The following is a 17,255-nucleotide window of genomic DNA, read 5'->3' on the forward strand; positions in this document are numbered from 1 at the left end:
GGGCTGGCCTCGTTTATTCATTCTCCAGCCTCTCTCGCTCTCCACCAGAATTGAAGCCAGCGCATACATACATACTCATTCTTTGTCGGTCACCTTGGGCAGAAAATCCCCGGTCGGGTGAGCTGTCACGGACAATTCATTCGTCTGATCAATTATACGTCGTAATTTGAGCCGAGACTGAAACCCGAACGCCCATAATGTCTGATACTCGCAAGTCAAACAAGTCACCGCTTCAATCGCTAGATCCTCAGCCGATCCGTACTCCGTCTCCCTCTCGAGACCGTGATCGAGAGCGAGACCGGCGGGATCGTGCTTTTGATCGAGGTCCAGAGAGAGCAAAGTCATATCCAGGCCCTGAATCTCAATATGGACCCCAACCTTATGGACCTCAGAACTACAATCCCCAGGATTATGCCAACCAGAGCTATAATCCTCAGAATTACGATTCACCGGGCTACAACCAGCCTTACAACCCGCAGAACTACCCTCCCGTATCAGGTCCTCAAACTGGCCCAGGCAACCTCCCGACCCGCCCCGTCTCTGAATCATATCTTCCCAACCATGCCGGAGCCATGGCTACCGCATCAACCCAGCAAATGGTCCCCGCCACAGCACCGGCTGACCTACGAGAGTTACAAGCTCTAAGGGTGAACTGCCAGTTCAATCTGCGCGAGTACATGAGCCTGCAGCGTCAGCGACGAGGTGGCGATTCTGCCGTTTCTGCTTATGAGCTTGAGACCCGAATTCGTAACCAGACCAACATGGTTCTGAATGATCTGAGAATCCTGCAGGGCGAGGTGCGTAGTATCGCGAAAGAAGCCGAGAATCATCGATGGCGAAGATGGATCATCGGAGGAGCTATGTAAGTAACTTATACGTCCCACTCGCTTGAACTCAAGCAATTGACCAGCTTCGATAGTGCTACGTTCATTCCCTTCATCCGCCGCTTCTGGCGACGAAACGACGATGACGAAGATTCTCACTCATCAGCCAACGACACCGAGTACGCCTTCAAAAAGTCAAAGGGTCTTCTCGAGCACATCAAGAACGGCATACTTGGCAAAGGCCGCTTCGCCAAATTGGCTTTCTTTGTATTTGCCGTGCTCGTTGTGTTCTCTAATGAAGTGTCTATTCGAGTAGCTCGGACTGTGCAGAAGAGGCTTAAGAAACTGACAGCGAGGATTGAGCACGGTGATCCGGATATCGATGAGAAGGACATGAAGCTCCTCGAGGGCTGGCGATGGAGGGTTCTACTGTGGTAAGACGGTGCCACAATGATGACATGAAAGGTACATATGATTGAAACGAAGCCGAGGCGATTGTATTTACAGAATGGTTCTTATTGTACGATTGCAGTCTATCTACTTGTATGATCTCATGAATTTTAAATGTATGTTTGACAACCTATATATTGATGGGAGTTTTCTGGTCCATAACAACGAATCGCAAATGAGATGGGTTGCTTGCTTCCTTGTGTTTATAGGGATCTGGGCCTGCAAGCCATCGCTAACTTGTGAGATCTCTCCACTGACATCACTGATACCCTGCAAACTCATCTCGATCACAAAAGTTGCAGGTATCACAACTTACACCCATCAAAAGCATCTAAAGGAATCCTCACAGAAGGGAATCCTTTATATGACCCAAGAAAAACAAAGTCCATCGTCAAAATGGGCGGCAAACGCAAAGCCTCACAAGACCTTCGGGGCCAGTCGCTCCCTGTCGACCAAACGTTGACCTTTGAAGGCCCCCCAGAAGATGCAAAATCTCGAGACAGTCACTATGCCGAGCTATATTCCAAAGCGCCAGACTTTCAGCAGCTCGCTCTTCAAGATGCAGATTTCGCACGATTGTGAATTATTCTATCCTCAAAGTGCACGAGAATTCCATCTAATGAAACATCGCAGGTGGAACAAACACAAAACTGATTTCTTCAATGATCCGGAATGTGTTATGCAATTGACGAAGTCACTTCTCAAGCTGGACTTTGGACTGAAGCTTGAACTTCCTGATGATCGACTATGCCCTCCTGTGAGTTGTATCTCGTTTCTTGACGCGTCTTACGATCTAACGCGTCTGCAGGTCCTCAACCGGCACAACTATCTATTGTGGCTAAAGGAACTTCTCGACAGCACTTCTTATGACAAACAGGATAGGAAAATCGTTGGGTTAGACATTGGTACTGGTGCAAGTTGCATATATCCTTTGATGGGCTGCACTGAACGTGATTGGGACTTTATCGCTACTGGTAATCCTTTCACCACCTCGTTGACCAGAGCGCAGCTAATCAAAGCAGACATCGACCCAAAAAGCCTCGAGTATGCTTACAAGAACGTGACACTGAACGAACTCGGGAACAGGATCAAAGTCATGGGGCGAAAGCCAACCGACGCTCTCATCCCGCTCAATGATCTAAACATCAACAACATTTCTTTCACCATGTCAAATCCGCCTTTCTACAAATCCGAAGAAGAGTTACTAGAGAGTGCGAGAAAAAAGTCTCGCCCCCCTTTTACGGCATGCACAGGAGCCAAGGTTGAGATGGTGACCGACGGCGGCGAAATCGCCTTTGTTGACCGCATGCTCAAAGAGTCGCTCGTCCTTCAAGAACGTGTACAGTGGTATACATCCATGTTCGGGTTTCTCACAAGTTTGATCGAGTTTGTAGACAAATTGAGAGAACACAAAATTGACAATTATGCTGTCACAGAGTTTGTTCAGGGCAGCAAAACAAGAAGATGGGCTGTTGCATGGAGTTTCGGAAACATGAGGCCAGCCCAGTCAGCTGCACGCGGCATCAAGACAGCAGTTTCCAAAAACGTGCTTCCAGAGATCACAGAAGAGAAAGTCGTCGATATACCTCTCCAAGAGAAAATCGGCGACTTTGCGGATAGTTTTCGATCTGGACTTGAGAAGCTGGACTTGATCACCTGGGAATGGGACACCGAGCGCCTGGAAGGGATTGGACGAGCAGCAGGTCGCGTCTGGGCGCGAGCTTGGCGCCGAAGAAAACAAAGAGGGGAGATTGAAGACCAAGAGGTGGTAGACGTAAAGTGCGAGTTTGCTTTCAAGGTTTACGTACGTGTTGGTAAGGATGCCGTGGAAGTCCACTGTCGATGGCTTGAAGGTCACGATCCTGTCACTTTCGAGAGTTTCAGGGGATATCTGAAGAAGACGGCGCGAAATATCGTCAAGATTCAGAGCACCGAGGACAAAGCATAGTGTCCGAGGGCATCTGGGCTGAGACTCTGCAAATAGGATTGTGCGGCATAGCCGCTACAGGTACTGAGAATGATACATAGATGTTCCAACTAGGCTCTGACTCTTAGACGGAAGCCCCCAAGATCAGCCAAAACTTCCTCTTTACTCTTCCCGTTTACCAATGCATCTCTAATGATGTCTTGCTCCGAATCAGGCGCCATGTTCTCGTTTTTAGGAGGGTTGTTATCCAGATTTGTTGGAAAAGGATAGCCTTCTCCAATAGCAGCAATAAACATCTGAATTTCGTCAATGAGGCCCTGCGCTTTATAGGCAGTAGTCAAGACGGCCCATGTACTCTCCACAAGTGGCAAAGCGTCGATTGTTTCCATCGGTTTACCAAATGCACTGCTGATCTGGACCAGGTTGACAAGACGATTAATGTTCTCAGACTTATTCTCGCCCGCTGCATGGAAAAGAGCAGGGTTAAACCATAAACCGTCGCCCTTCTCTAACGGAAGTGAGATGTAATTGTCCAGAAAGAACTCGTTAAACTCAGGAAGGCGATACGCCATATAGCCAGGGGCAAATGCTTGACTGAACGGTAAAAGTCTCGTCGGGCCGCTCTCGAGGGGAACGTCAACGTGCGCTATAGCACCTTGCAAGGTCAAGCATTGACTTGCAACTTGCATTGCCCTGGGATACTTTCCACAGGTCTCAGTAGACATGAAACCCAGGTGATAGTCGCGGTGGGAAACTTGAGGCTGCCCTCCAGGCCGGACATTGTTGACCTGAGTAGTGATGCGATACCCCGGACCAAGCCATGAAGAGAAGATGAGGTCGAGGTAGGGATTCGAAAAGTAGTTGAAGAAGGATTCTGGGTCTTGAAGGCCATGTTTACTGAACGAGTTCCAAATCCGATCGTTCTTACCAGCACTTGCAAAGTGATCGCCTGCTGTTCTTTTACCCTGGCTCTCCCTTTTGATAATATTATTAAAGGCAGCTGTTGACTTGTTGATCACGTCCAAGTTGGTATAAAGACCAGCTGTGACAAAGACACCAGGGCCATACAACAGGACTTTGTACCATTCATCCTGGAGAGCAGACTTTTGGCTCTCAGTGAGGGTTGAAAAGCTGGAAAGGTTGTAAACAGGCACGTTCTCCTTGATGTCTGTAGCTAGGGGGTAGTCTTCTATGGTGGCTTTCTGAGAGCAATGTTTCTTGAAGGCATCAAGAGAAGGAGGCGCAGATAGTTTGAAAAGACGGGTATGTCCATGTTCCGCCATGATGCCATCAACTGTATTTCCGTTGGTGGACATACCGAATATGTGTTTTGGTCGCGGTATATAGACACTTTGGAGTAGAGTTAGTTCAAGATGTAGTGGGAAACTCTCGTTAAGAAATACCTTTTGGTCGGGGAGAAAACCGAACAAAACAACAACGATTTTGCCTATTGAGGATTCCAATGTGCGTCAGAACATGATGTTTTCTTTTCAGACGAACTGATGATAGGATACTCCTGTAACATAAACATGGTTGTGATTCATGAGGTCACGAACCGCCAAATAATTTAACCGAATAATTCAAGCATAGAGAAGAGCCAATCAGTGTAAATACAAACAGCAAGCTATAGTGATGCATGCAGGCATGCTTGGAGATCGCAAATGCGGGGATAATATGGCATTTTCCAGCCCAGTTGGTACCATAATCGTCATGAACAAACAGAATAGACTTCGGGTTCAACAAACTAGCACTAAGATACCTTACTTCGTGTCGATGGCAGGAGATTAGGTGGTTACGAGAGGCAATCCCTTTCGATCTGTACATACACAATTGGCTTGATGATGAGTGAGCAATTTTGAACAGACGCTGTCACAATGAAGACTGATGTTTTACTCTTTTTATTCAAGAGATCATGCTTTTAATCTCGGTCGTTGTTCTGTGAGGGTTTCCCACCTCGTCATTATCATGCTAAATAAAATAAATCCCTTTTTGCTCGCTCAAATGCTTTTATGCAACTCCCACTCTAATTGTTGAGGTTGCCAATGGTAATAGACTTGATGTTTTGGTACTCGGCCATTCCGTACAGGCTGCCCTCCTTTCCATAGCCGCTCTCCTTGACACCGCCGAAAGGTGCCTCAGCAGCACTGATCTTGCCTGTGTTGGCACCAACCATTCCAACTTGCAACTTGTGGGCAACACGCATGACACGGCTGATATCCTTGGAGAAGAAGTATCCAGCGAGACCGAACTCGGTGTCGTTGGCCAGACGGATGGCATCCTCCTCGGTCTCGAACTCAAAGACAGGGGCAAGGGGACCGAATGTCTCGTCCTTGGCGACGGCCATTTCTTGTGTGACGCCAGTGAGGACGGTGGGCTGATGGAAAAATCCGGGGCTGTCGGGGGTGCTGCCGCCAGTGGCGATCTTGGCTCCCTTGGAGGTGGCGTCGGCAATGTGCTCCTTGACCTTGTCGACAGCAGATTTGTTGACGAGGGGACCCTGGGTGGTGGACTTGTCGAGACCACCACCCATCTTCAGGGCGTTGACCTTCTCGACAAGCTTGGCAGTGAACTCCTTGGCGACATTCTTCTGGACGTAGAGTCGGTTGGGCGCTGAAGATGAGTTAGCTACATCTAATCTTCACGGAGAATGTCTCAACTTACCAGACACATGTTTGACCAGAGCATCGGAACTTGCAGAACATGGCGCCCTCGGCAGCGAGGTCAAGATCAGCATCCTCAAAGACAATGAAAGGGGCGTTTCCACCAAGCTCCAGGCTGACCTTCTTCAAGGTGCCAGTAGCAAGTTTGGCAAGGTACTTTCCAACGCCAGTGGAACCAGTGAAAGAGATCTTCTTGACGAGAGGGTTTGTGCACAATTCGGTAGCAGCCTGACGGTCGCGAGTGGGAAGAACCTGGATAGTGGCAGGAGGAAGGCCGGCCTCGATGGCGAGCTTGGTGAAAGCAAGGGCGGAGTAGGGAGTCTCGGAGGGGGGCTTGATGACGACGGAGCATCCGGCAGCCAGAGCGGGAGCGATTTTGCGGGTGATCATGGCGGCGGGGAAGTTCCAGGGGGTGATGATACCGCAAACACCAACGGGCTCGCGGATGGTCATGAGGGTGGTGTGAGGAGAGGATGAGGGGATGGTGACACCATAAGATCGAGTGGCTTCTTCAGCGAACCAGGAGATGAAGCTGGCAGAGTAAATTACCTCACCCAGTGCTTCGGCGTATGTCTTTCCGTTCTCGAGAGAGAGGATCTTGGCGACTAGAGGTTATGTTAGTGTGCGATTAGAAACATTTCAAAGAGACAACGTACGGTCCTCCTGGTGAGAGAGAACCAGGTCATACCACTTCCTCAGAAGGGCGCCACGGCTGGCACCAGTTGTGCTATCAAAGTACTTTGTCTGGGCAGCATCGGCGCTCTTGATGGCAGTCTGGAAATCTTCGAGCGTACAGTTGGCAACTTGGCCAAGGACGGTGGCAGTGGAGGGCTCTGAGGTTCCATTTAGCTTCTGGATAGTAGTCGGTACTCATGATGGCGGTATTACGAACCGAAAACATCGAACTTGTTCTCCTTGGCGACCCATTTTCCATCGATGAAAGCATCCTGGATGAAAAGGCTCTTGTCCTTAAGCTGTTGAGTTCAGTGTTAGCATCGCGTATCTCAGTGAGGGGCAGACGAGGTGCCTCATGACTGAGGGGCACATACGCCAGAAATGACCTCCTTGTGGTAGCTCTCAGCCATTATGTCGGTATATTGTGAATTTGGCGATGAAAACTTGAAACGAGTCAAAGGAAATAAAAGGACAAAGAATAGGAAGAGAAAGAAGTTGAGAGGGATGAGGGCCGAGCTACAAAAAGGTTCCGGTCTACGTCCAAGTAAATAAAAACGAAAAGATCCGCGAGAGCTCCCACAAGCGTCACATGGGCGCACTAAACCTTTGTAACCCCACCGGCCGAGCGTACCTTAACCGTTGCATTATGTCCGTATAGTGAAATATTGCTTCAATCGAGACCAGTCATGTTGAAGAGCCTCTCAATTCCGGTTCCAATTGGGGTCATGGAGCTGCGAGGTCGGGGATGTGGAGGGGAGGACCACTGTAAATTAAGCGTTTCCTCACTGAACATGCCCTCTGGAGGAACCGGTAAAGACCGGGACCGGGCCGGGGTTGACTTACGGCTCCGGTAGTTAGAGATCGGGAATTAGAATCCGGCCCCGGGAACCGATGGATGGTGTTCATGGCCATGCATTTAAAGAACTTGTGCATTTCTATTACTCTTTACAGGTTGGTATGCCGAGGTGGTAATCAACTCGATTGGCTTCTGGGGCGAGTTTCTGGGGAAAACTGTGGAGATGGCTTCCATTCCATCTCATCATGAAAAGCCTAGAAATTTGCCAGGCGCGGTTGAACTTCTCATGATGGTGCCCCGTCCGGTTTGTCAGCATTTGTATGGAGAATTCCTGTGCCGAAAGAGTCTGATGATCTCACGGAGCCGAAGTGGACATGGAGGTGTTTTGTACAGAGTAGGCCTCATAAACTTCAACTCTTGGTTCGGTTGCTGGACCGGGCCGTACTGGCAGGTTTTGATACACTCAGTATGTGACATGACGGCTATTTTTCCAAGAGAATAATCTTATCTCGGATCATTTTGAAGCAATGGTGTATCGCACTGCGTAATATCAGTGCCTTTGCCGAGCATCTGATCCGATGTGTACAGTGATAGGATTATTTAGAGTAGGTAGAGAGAACAAGATAGTGTTGAGAGCTGGCGAACAGTCTAGGGGAGGAAAAAGAAAACTCAGGACCATAACCCTAAGTGATAAAATTACTTAGGTAAGCTTAGCCAAAGCTTAGGGTACTCTTTGCTAAGTTTATTTTAACACCCTATGTCAAGGTTCGGTGTTTTCTTGCCCTCTATGGCAAATCCACTTCCCCATTTGATCCCCGCCACCATGATAGCTCGCGATGCTCTATTCTTTGCCCACCTTACTCCGACTGATCCCGGCAAGCAAATGCGATACTCCCTTACTAGCTGGCATCGCGCGAAACTTCTTGATTAGGAAAGGCCGATACACTTTCTTCCACAATCTGGGGAAATCACAATCATCAATTCAAGCTCCTCAACTTGACCCTTCAGTGTAGGCTCATAAGACGATAGTTACTTGCCTGCCAAGTTCATTCCCCGTTAAACTCAGCTTGTATGTCCATGTTTCTCACTTAAGATCTAAGTCTCAGCCCTGGTCATATTCTTACAGATGCCCTGATCCGCGAGCATAAAATGAGTCCTCGTCGGCATACAATTAGGAGCAGAGATGTTAGTCTGACGGCTTGAACTGACATTGAGGCTCCAAGGTATCACAGGTTCGACACTAGCAGCTGCTGATTCACAAATATCCCTAATTCCAAAATCGGCTTTCATGCAAGCCGCCTAGAAAACAGCATCGCCTTGGTACGCCTTATTCAAGGTGACTTTACAGGCATCATTCTTCATTCTCTCTGCATCCCACATGACGTAACCGATTCTCCTCATGCCGAAGATAAACCTCATTGGGGCAAACGTGTGCTCTCCTAAGCGATACCTCTCATGCGCATGATCATAGTGTACTTTCATCCATGTCTGTCTTGGTTGATCATCAGTAAACGCTTCGTCAGCGTCAACTTCCCTGGCTAGTCTTTCGATATCTTCAGCTCGCCAGACTTCTTTATGTCCATTCGGCCTTCTTCCACGGTTGAACTCCTCAAGATCTTCTTCAAGCCTATTTTGGCAAGGACTAATAGCCTCACCAAGCGACGCTTGCCACTCTTCGTAGGTTGAGGCCTTGAGAAGCTGACTGAGACGAGTAATATCGAGGGACATCTAGAATATCGTCAGTAAGCGTCTACAGTTCACACAGTCCCAGATAAATGTTGCAACTCACGCATTTCTGCTCCTCAAACGATTGAGTCTTTTCAGCTAGCCATTCGGTAAGATTGTCTCCCCATTGAAAGCCATTGACAACTACTTGCCGATTGCTTGGGGTTGCGGATAGGATGGTCAGCATGACTATATTCAGGGTGCAAGTTAGGATAACTCATTTGAAGTCTGTATGTGAAAGATTTACTAGGGTGTCAAGCTTACCACCCGTTACTCTTGTTTCAAGAAAGTCGTAAACACAAGCCAGTTGTTCATTGACCCATGGTGAATGCCGATCGAAGAACAGCTTTTTCAGTTCGTTGTCGAAGCTCAAATCTTCGTCTTGATCATCGTCATAAGAAGGGAAAAGATCAAGTTCCTGCTCCTTGTCGAGGAAAAGGTTTCGATATATCTGGAATCGATAGAGTGCGCGAGAGATTCGATAGTACTCGCCAGGAGAGAGACCTTGGCCACTCTTAAGGGATGCATCTTGGTTTACACCATGAAGCCTCCTTAGGGAACACAGAGAAAACTCATCCCTTAAGCCCGACAATGCATCATTGACTCTGACAACCTCAGTGGCTTCACCTACTGTCAAGTGAAGTTGACTACCGTCCACATTCCGTGCAGAATTGTTGTAGTAATGAGTCAGAAACTCTTGCACGCTTATACAGTTTGTTTCCCTTACCGACTTTTGCGACTTGAATGCGGTAAAGGCCAACGGAAGCAGGTTGTCGGGAATCTGACTGCGAATGATATCCACGGGCAGACTTGGTGTATCCAAAAGAGCAGAGTAAAATATTCGATGGCTTAGCAGAATGGGAGGAAGCTCTTGAATGTTATCCAACAGACGCAGAATATCAGCGATAAGATGAAGCGGCAAGGACAATATTGAAGCCATCAGATGACATTGACGATGAACAACAATTGAACAGCATCGTGAGAAACATTGGGTTCATATAGCATGCATAGGGAAACCCCGGGAGCATGCTGTCTCTGTAATGGCATGACATGGACGGTGCCACGTTGATCAAAGCACATGAAGCTGACACTGGTGGTATTACTTTCAACTCAAGGTGGTCTTATTCCTCTCCCCACACTCGCAGCTCACCCTGGGGTTGAAACGCGGGGAGACGTACCGCACGTCTGAATTTGTCGATCTTGGTAAGCTCCTATTGCCGTAAGTTTACAGGGTCCAGTCATGACATGTCACATAGAAATAGGTAATGGATTCTTGCTTGGGTATCATGTCCTCAGATTCATTATCTATTATCGTGTGTGACGAACGCAACAAAACAAGTCAACTGCATAAGAGCAAATTCTTTACGCCACATCTTTTTGTCTAAACCGTCCTATTCTCGTCATGTCCTCATCGATGCTCATTCGCCAGGTAACATGAAAAATGACGCATTCACCGTGCATCTAGTTGCGCCGACTAAAGTCTAGCGACTTCTTCATCACCAGCGGCCCGCCAGGAACGATCGGCTCAGTCTCCTAGACTTCGGCAACAATCTCTTTGGACACCTCTTTCATGCAATCTTCCTTCTCAACCTCGACAGGAGGTACGACGATGCCGAATTTTTCGTAGGGGAAGTCAGCAAGGCTGAGCATGTACTCGGCCCAACCATCGTCAATCTCACCAACCTGATGGAGATCGACTTCTCCAGCCTCACCAGTGCGTCCAGCGAGGACCTCAGCCTCTCGTCCATCGTACTCCTTCTTCAACATCGGGTGAGGGCACCAGATCACGCGCATACCGGCACGACGACCAGCCTCGACACCAGGGACTGAATCTTCGAAAACAAGGCACTCCTCAGGGGTGATAGGTCGTTCGCCAGCAGGAAGGCTGTCGTTGATGGTCTTCAGAGCGAGAAGAAAGATGTCGGGCAGAGGCTTTCCGCGGCCAGGAGTCAGGCGGGAATCGTCTCCAAGGACACGGCGGTGGGAAGGGAAAACAGCAAAAAGCTCCTCGAGGTGGCTTGTCTTAACACGGAAGTTACCAAGATGGGAGCTAGTGGCCAGAGCGATGTGAACCCGTTGAGGCTCACTTCTGGACTTGCCCTTAGCTTCAGTAGTAGCACCATCCTTGACCTCCCAATATCGGGTTCGGCCTAGGTGGCCGAGCAAATCGACGATACCAGGGAGAGGCTTTGTGTCTGGAAACAGCTGCTTCTGGAGCATCGTGTTCTCGGCGACGTACTCTGCGGAGGTGATGGGGAGCTGAGCCCAGTCGTGGAAGATCTTATTGGCTTGAGGACCAGGGCGTCCCTGAAGCTTGGCCTTGATAGACCACGGGAGAGTTCCCTTGCCATACTTTTCGAGGATGATGTTGACACACTTGGTGTAGATGTCTTCGGTGTCGAGAAGGAGGCCATCCATGTCGAAAAGACAGGCCCGAACAGGGGGGAAACTAGGGAGTGAGGTCCGGTCAGTATAACTCTGGCGATCAAACAATGCGTGGATATGAGTCAGGGAGGATAAACATACTCAGTACGAGGAGCCATTACGTCTGGAATCCAAGAGTTGCAAGTAAAGACAGCGAATGGGTATCAGGGTGCGGTATCAGAACAAAAAATCACGGCAGATCAGAACTTGCTATGGTGAGAAGGTACTATTAGCAAGAAAGAGGTTGAAGAAAAGAATGACGAGGCGATCGCGAGATTTTGATAACGGAATAAGAACGGACGGAACTTAACAAGCGCGGGGCAACTTTTTGCTCGCCGATCAGTAAATCAACAGTGAATCTTTCCGCTGAATACCCCGCGGCGGGTCAGTATATATCCACTAAGCCCACTGTAGTCTAGCAAATGATTAAGGTGGGCAGGGCGGGCAGGAACCAGATGGAATTTGATCATTTCATGAGGCTCTTGAGATTGTGCTTTCAATGTTTCTTCATAAACATCCATTTGTTTCTGTCTCTCAACGCAACACGACCAGTACCAGTCCCCGCAACTTGCAACTAGTTTTTGCACTGCTTTGGCCAATCCTGCTTGTCTCAATAAGACAATTCTGTCTTTTTGTTTGAGTGTTTGATCTTCGTCGTGATAATCATACGTCATTTGTCCTTGCCAACGAATATGAGCACAACCGAGCCTAGCAAAGATGATGTGGCCAGGTCGTCGGACGTCGAAAAAGCAAAAGACAACGCCGATGCTATAGATGGACAGGAACTCAGGTTTACCCCAGAAGAGGAAGAAGTGAGTGGCCTCGTGTTCTATCCCACCATTATCTACTAAGACTCGCATGCAGGCCTTAATAAAAGAATCCACCGCATCCAAAGATGAAGCAAACACGTTGTTCGCCGCCAAGAAGTACCAAGATGCTTTGGAAAAATACGACGATGCAATCAATTCCTGCCCTAAATACCTACATTATCCACGCGCAGTCATCTACAGTAACATTGCCGCCTGCCATATCCAGCTTGAGGACTGGAAAGAGGCCATAAAGTCAGCTTCTGACTCCCTGAAAGCCCTGGAGAAGCTTGAGCAAAGTGACCCTCGACTGAGTCCTGAGGGCAAAAAGTCCGATGAAAAGAAAGAGAAGAAGGAAGACGATGATGTCGAAGAAGAGATAATCAGCAGTGGTGCTTCACGTGCCGCACCAATTCCCAGTACCGATGATGAGGAGCTCAAGACACTTCAGGCCAATATTCAGCGCATTCGATCCAAAGCTCTTATGCGAAGGGCTCGCGGTCGTTCAGAAGCTGGCGGATGGCATAATCTTGCCGGCGCAGAAGAAGACTGTAAGGCCCTCGCGGCGAAACCTGAGAGCTTAGCTCCAGCAGACCTTCGAGTAGTTCGGAAGCAATTACGAGACTTACCTCCCCGGGTCAAAGCAGCACAAGAGAAGGAGATGGGCGAGATGTGGGGTAAGCTGAAAGACCTTGGAAATGGCATCTTGAAGCCATTTGGATTGAGCACAAACAACTTCCAGATGGTCAAGGACGAGAAGACCGGAGGCTACAGTATGAATTTCCAGCCTGGAGGAAGCTCTTAAACGACACAACGTGCCCCTGGAAGATATCAGAGAATCTACCCTGATATTCTATTGAACTGACGAAAAGAACTCCAAATCCCGCAATATAGAGAAAAGCAATAGATATCCCAACGCCGTCTATTTAACCCGTTTTTTTTTCGCCATGAATATCTCATTTTCCGACTTTTGGCATGACAGGGCATTTCTTGTCAACTAGGTACGTACGCACTGGGAGCATTTGAGTCGTTATGGTGGTGGTGGATCGAACGAGCTCGATCGACTTGGTGGCTCATACCAATTCTGGTACGGATGGTTGGGTAGCTTGAAATCGGCAAAGCTCAATGGGTTGACCGGTGTTTTCGTTCCCACAGGGCCCATGACAGGCGGTGTCAAAATTCTCGACGGTGTCAAGGACATGGAGGCTCTCCGGACCGCTGATATTACTGAATCCTGGCTGTTGTCTGTTTTCGGGCTCGAGGTGGGCATCTTCATACGCTCCCAACCCCATTCTCTCTTGAGTTCCATCTCAACGGCACCCAAACGCCAGCCATTTGTGCTATTGAACCTGTCAAGGATCTCGAGGATCTCGTCTTGTTCATTTGGGTTCGTCAGCACAGCAGCTGCAATTGCCAAGCAACGGATCGCAACTGTAGCAACCCCCTTGTCTGTGGTATGGGCGACAATGCCGCAGACCTGATAGGCATGCTGCAGCTGCAAGAATCGCAGCCTCTGTGAAGACGTTGGAGATTCCAGGGGATGTGTCTGTGAAAGGATGCAATACGCAGTATGAGAAAGCAGTTGGCCTATTGTTGCCTCCCGCTGAATCATCCTAAGCACGGATTAATCACATGCTTTAGCAGTTGGGATGATATTTCACGTACCATATGCCGGGAAATAGCGATTTGCTTGTCGACTTTTCCGCTTTCACATAACCAAAGGGTCGCATCTTTCTCGGGCAATGGATGTTCCAACCTTCACAGAGGTTTCTAAGCTCATGCCACTGAGAAAGACGATTTCTTACCCACATTTGTTCGTTATGGGGGCTAATGTCATCGGGTCGGGACGCAGTCGCTCGGAAGTTCGCAACCTTTGCAATGATGAAGAGCGCACGGTGTACCCATGTCTGCTCGTCTTCATCCTCGTCATCGTGATTGTTGTTACGATATCCAAGGTTCATTCCCCATTCGTCGGGACTCCACGTTGTCTGCCAATTTGTTGCCAGGCAATTGAGAACTTCAATTCCTATGTTCAACCAGAAGCAGGCCAGTCCAATCCCTGTACTCCTTGCGTCCCATCCGCATTCGCGCACAAGAGCTCGCGAACCTGCTATGTGGCTCATACGCTGGGCAGGCTTTTCGCACATAATCTCGTATACATTCAGAACGATCGCTGTCGTGGCACACTCGGCAGTATTTCGATCAGGGTTCTGGAGACTTCGAAGGAGCTGCGTGGTCGCGGTGTTGTAGTAGAACAGCGCTTTTTCATGATTCTCCGTGGCAGATAGAGAAGTATGTTTGACACCACATGCCAGAAGAGCATTGAGGAGCATTGTCGACCTCAGAGCGTGGTACGGAATGCTTCGGGTGAAATGTTTCTCCCGGTTGAACGAATCCATCCAGACAGCAACTTCTTCGACAAAGACTTGCATGTAATGGATTTCTTCGGCTGATGTCAATATGTTGCGGCCCACCGGCTCGTTGCTTTGGGTTGCTGAAGGTTGCACATGGTCATCCTCGAAGGCTTGTTCGACAAGCGGCCTTTGAATTCGAGGCGGTGTGTCCAGCTGGGGTATCACCAGGTTTTCCACCTCTTCTGTTGAAGTTTGTTGTGCCAGAGGACGGTTCCTCATCGCCATCAGCTGCTCTGGAAATACTTCTGCTCGTGGGGTTACAACAGCCTTTGTTGATGACGATGGTGTAGCTATATGGGACGCGTCGCTAAGCGTCCCAGGTTCATTTTCGTTAAGCTCAAGCTTGATACCGGTGTCTGTTTCAAATCTTGAGTTTTCTGAAGGTCCAGCTGCGGCGTTATCCTGAGAATAGTTGAAATGGTGTCGCGCACCAGTTTGAAGTCTATCAGCTGATGCATCTATACCCTGAATATGAGTTGCCGTGGCTGAATTCACTCTTTCGTATCGGCCATCGCTGTCTTCAACAACTTCAGAAGCGTAAGGCGCATATCGTCCAAGTCCGCCCTGGTATTCTGAAGCAATGTCCCGCGATTCATCTTGGAACTCGACTGCGACTCGATTAGCACAAGTCATTCATCTTGGCGGACTTCATACCTTCCCAGCCTCCGGGACTTGGTATAGCAGCAGGTCGATGGAGGTTGACATCCAGAAAGTTAAGACGTACTCCCCTTTTACATTCACGGCCTCGCTTTCGGCAATTCATGCAATCGGGCACGGCTTCGTCACACTTGAGATGTCTCTCACGGCATGTAAGACATCCTGTTCGGACTCTTTTTCCTTTGACTGGAGTCGGATTTGACGCCGGCATAGGACTCTGAAGAGTCATCTCCCTGGGATTTTCCATGGATAGATCTGTAGGGTCTTGGCTGATGTTCGGGGGTTCGGAGATCGGTGTCGACCCCATATGTGAATCCCGCTGAACTTCAAAATCGAACATCTCAAAGTCGAGGTTGTTGTCGGTCGCATAGAGTCCTGGTGAATAACCTTGCCATTCCGCAGGGAACGGCATTGTCTGCCTTTCATTGGAATCTTCATTTTGCATCGCCGCACCGAAACTGACACCAAGAACGGCGATGTCATTTGGGCTTGCTTGAGCAGACACTATAAACTACCTGGCTCTCTACAGGAGGCCAGGGCAATGGGGTGGGATTTCCCGTTCAGAATGCTGAAGTAGACGGGACAGCTTTGGAGTTTTGGTGTTGCAGAATGAATGCTTTTGCGGTTACATTTGAGGCCAGATGACGGGCCACCTACAAGTCGAAAGATTCTAGAAGATCGAACGGAAGCATGGAGTGAAATCATTGCTTGGGCCAGGCCACGGCTTCTGGTCCGGTTTCCCTACCCCGGGCTCGGTATAGAAAACCGTCGCAGGTTCGGGATTGTCGTTGTGGCTCCACAGTCGGAGTAAGGCCTAGGAGCGATAAGGCGGGGTGTAGTAATGAACGACCATGAACAAGAGAACGAACCGGACGGGACTCGATGAATATAAATTCAAGAATGCATCGATGCCGGTCAGCATTAGGTGTCTGAGCTTGTCTTCACAGCTGAATGTGCCCGCCAGATTCCGAGCGCTGCATCACGGTTATATGGCGAAACACCATGACCCTAATCAAGGTACGCAAGCCAATAATCACGGAGCGCACTCCGGCTGTCGTGCGAGTACAAGTAGCCTCTTCTCTCGGCTGTGATTCGGAGAGCAGGCTGACTGGTACTGAGACCATTACACCGGATGGCGTCTGTGTTCAATTTCACTTCTTTCCTGTCTTATTATTAAGAACAGAAAGGATCATGCGTTCAAAGAGGCGTGATGATGCTGGGCGCTACAAGGCCCAAGTGTCCGGCCATATGGCTCAACCTGCATGACAGATGCATGCAAGACTATCCACCAAAGTTGGCGGCGGAGCTTATAGGACAACCCTGAAGTTGGTTCCTTGAGGGAATTTGGCTGTCAGGTATGGCTCGAGTGTTGTATGTATGGATTACACATGTGGCGCCCAGGATTGATGAAACTCGGCTTACATGCTAATGCCTGAAATTACCGGAATCCGGAAGAGAGGGATGCTCGTATCGGGATCGAACATGGCTTCCATCCATCCGCAGGCTTCGCTTATTGAATCGGCTGTCAATGTTGCTCGTGCACCACGATGTCTTTTCCTGTGGCAAGAGTCAGCCCCATCAGACGATGTACGATGCGAGTGAGCTACACGAGTTGAGTGGCACGGGTACGCCCGAAGTATAGAACAATTTTGTAAATTCGGTTGTAAGTGATAGGTAGGACGAAAGCAATAACCCAAAATAACTCGGGCTTGACAGCCAATGGTAGCACATAAAAGTACTACCTCAGAAAAGATATTTCCAGTTTGAAATATATAGCATTTTTAGAGACATATACAAATTGCTCATGCATAAGCTACGTATCTAGATTGTAGATACCTAGATTACCATGTCGTCTCCTCCGTTGTCTAAGTGTTTAGAGATTCATTTGATGATCCGT

General features: G+C 48.8%; 8 protein-coding genes across 13 annotated transcripts; 3 read left to right on the plus strand and 5 right to left on the minus strand.

Annotated features, from left to right (window-relative positions):
* Nucleotides 1-197: 197 nt before the first annotated feature.
* FVEG_10387 (hypothetical protein) lies at nucleotides 198-1,262 on the plus strand (the record flags this gene model as incomplete). Its single annotated transcript, XM_018899530.1, has 2 exons — nucleotides 198-862; nucleotides 920-1,262. 2 exons carry the CDS (start codon nucleotides 198-200, stop codon nucleotides 1,260-1,262), a joined length of 1,008 nt encoding a protein of 335 aa, XP_018757600.1.
* Nucleotides 1,263-1,670: 408 nt separating this feature from the next.
* On the plus strand, nucleotides 1,671-3,222 carry FVEG_10386 (23S rRNA (-N6)-methyltransferase; the record flags this gene model as incomplete). The annotated part of the gene is made up of 3 exons (XM_018899529.1): nucleotides 1,671-1,852; nucleotides 1,908-2,031; nucleotides 2,083-3,222. The coding sequence occupies 3 exons, from the start codon at nucleotides 1,671-1,673 to the stop codon at nucleotides 3,220-3,222; spliced, it is 1,446 nt and encodes a 481-aa protein (XP_018757599.1).
* Nucleotides 3,223-3,311: 89 nt separating this feature from the next.
* Nucleotides 3,312-4,517, minus strand: FVEG_10385 (hypothetical protein; the record flags this gene model as incomplete). Its single annotated transcript, XM_018899528.1, has 1 exon — nucleotides 3,312-4,517. One exon carries the CDS (start codon nucleotides 4,515-4,517, stop codon nucleotides 3,312-3,314), a length of 1,206 nt encoding a protein of 401 aa, XP_018757598.1.
* A 540-nt stretch (nucleotides 4,518-5,057) lies between these two features.
* Nucleotides 5,058-7,306, minus strand: FVEG_10384 (succinate-semialdehyde dehydrogenase (NADP+)). Its single transcript, XM_018899527.1, has 5 exons — nucleotides 6,911-7,306; nucleotides 6,754-6,835; nucleotides 6,518-6,694; nucleotides 5,863-6,466; nucleotides 5,058-5,811 (listed from the first exon to the last, which is right to left on the minus strand). Exons 1-5 carry the CDS (start codon nucleotides 6,944-6,946, stop codon nucleotides 5,496-5,498), a joined length of 1,215 nt encoding a protein of 404 aa, XP_018757597.1. The 5' UTR covers nucleotides 6,947-7,306; the 3' UTR covers nucleotides 5,058-5,495.
* An 877-nt stretch (nucleotides 7,307-8,183) lies between these two features.
* On the minus strand, nucleotides 8,184-10,148 carry FVEG_10383 (hypothetical protein). Its single transcript, XM_018899526.1, has 3 exons — nucleotides 9,322-10,148; nucleotides 9,122-9,246; nucleotides 8,184-9,060 (listed from the first exon to the last, which is right to left on the minus strand). The coding sequence occupies exons 1-3, from the start codon at nucleotides 9,995-9,997 to the stop codon at nucleotides 8,632-8,634; spliced, it is 1,230 nt and encodes a 409-aa protein (XP_018757596.1). The 5' UTR covers nucleotides 9,998-10,148; the 3' UTR covers nucleotides 8,184-8,631.
* Nucleotides 10,149-10,246: 98 nt separating this feature from the next.
* Nucleotides 10,247-11,816, minus strand: FVEG_10382 (hypothetical protein). Its single transcript, XM_018899525.1, has 2 exons — nucleotides 11,584-11,816; nucleotides 10,247-11,506 (listed from the first exon to the last, which is right to left on the minus strand). The coding sequence occupies exons 1-2, from the start codon at nucleotides 11,598-11,600 to the stop codon at nucleotides 10,591-10,593; spliced, it is 933 nt and encodes a 310-aa protein (XP_018757595.1). The 5' UTR covers nucleotides 11,601-11,816; the 3' UTR covers nucleotides 10,247-10,590.
* A 148-nt stretch (nucleotides 11,817-11,964) lies between these two features.
* FVEG_10381 (hypothetical protein) lies at nucleotides 11,965-17,219 on the plus strand. Of its 6 annotated transcripts, XM_018899524.1 has the most exons (4): nucleotides 11,965-12,293; nucleotides 12,346-13,288; nucleotides 13,443-16,375; nucleotides 16,546-17,170. In XM_018899524.1, exons 1-2 carry the CDS (start codon nucleotides 12,174-12,176, stop codon nucleotides 13,090-13,092), a joined length of 867 nt encoding a protein of 288 aa, XP_018757593.1. In that variant the 5' UTR covers nucleotides 11,965-12,173; the 3' UTR covers nucleotides 13,093-13,288; nucleotides 13,443-16,375; nucleotides 16,546-17,170. The 6 variants fall into 6 exon arrangements, with proteins under 6 accessions (XP_018757593.1, XP_018757590.1, XP_018757591.1 ...); XM_018899521.1 differs by having other exon boundaries at nucleotides 13,443-17,205; XM_018899522.1 differs by having other exon boundaries at nucleotides 12,346-16,375; nucleotides 16,542-17,175.
* On the minus strand, nucleotides 13,220-15,770 carry FVEG_10380 (hypothetical protein; the record flags this gene model as incomplete). The annotated part of the gene is made up of 3 exons (XM_018899518.1): nucleotides 13,220-13,900; nucleotides 13,953-15,309; nucleotides 15,356-15,770. The coding sequence occupies 3 exons, from the start codon at nucleotides 15,768-15,770 to the stop codon at nucleotides 13,318-13,320; spliced, it is 2,355 nt and encodes a 784-aa protein (XP_018757594.1). The 3' UTR covers nucleotides 13,220-13,317.
* Nucleotides 17,220-17,255: the final 36 nt, after the last annotated feature.

The sequence above is a fragment of the Fusarium verticillioides genome, chromosome 9, assembly GCF_000149555.1.
Source record: "Fusarium verticillioides 7600 chromosome 9, whole genome shotgun sequence".
Taxonomy (NCBI): Eukaryota; Fungi; Ascomycota; class Sordariomycetes; order Hypocreales; family Nectriaceae; genus Fusarium; species Fusarium verticillioides.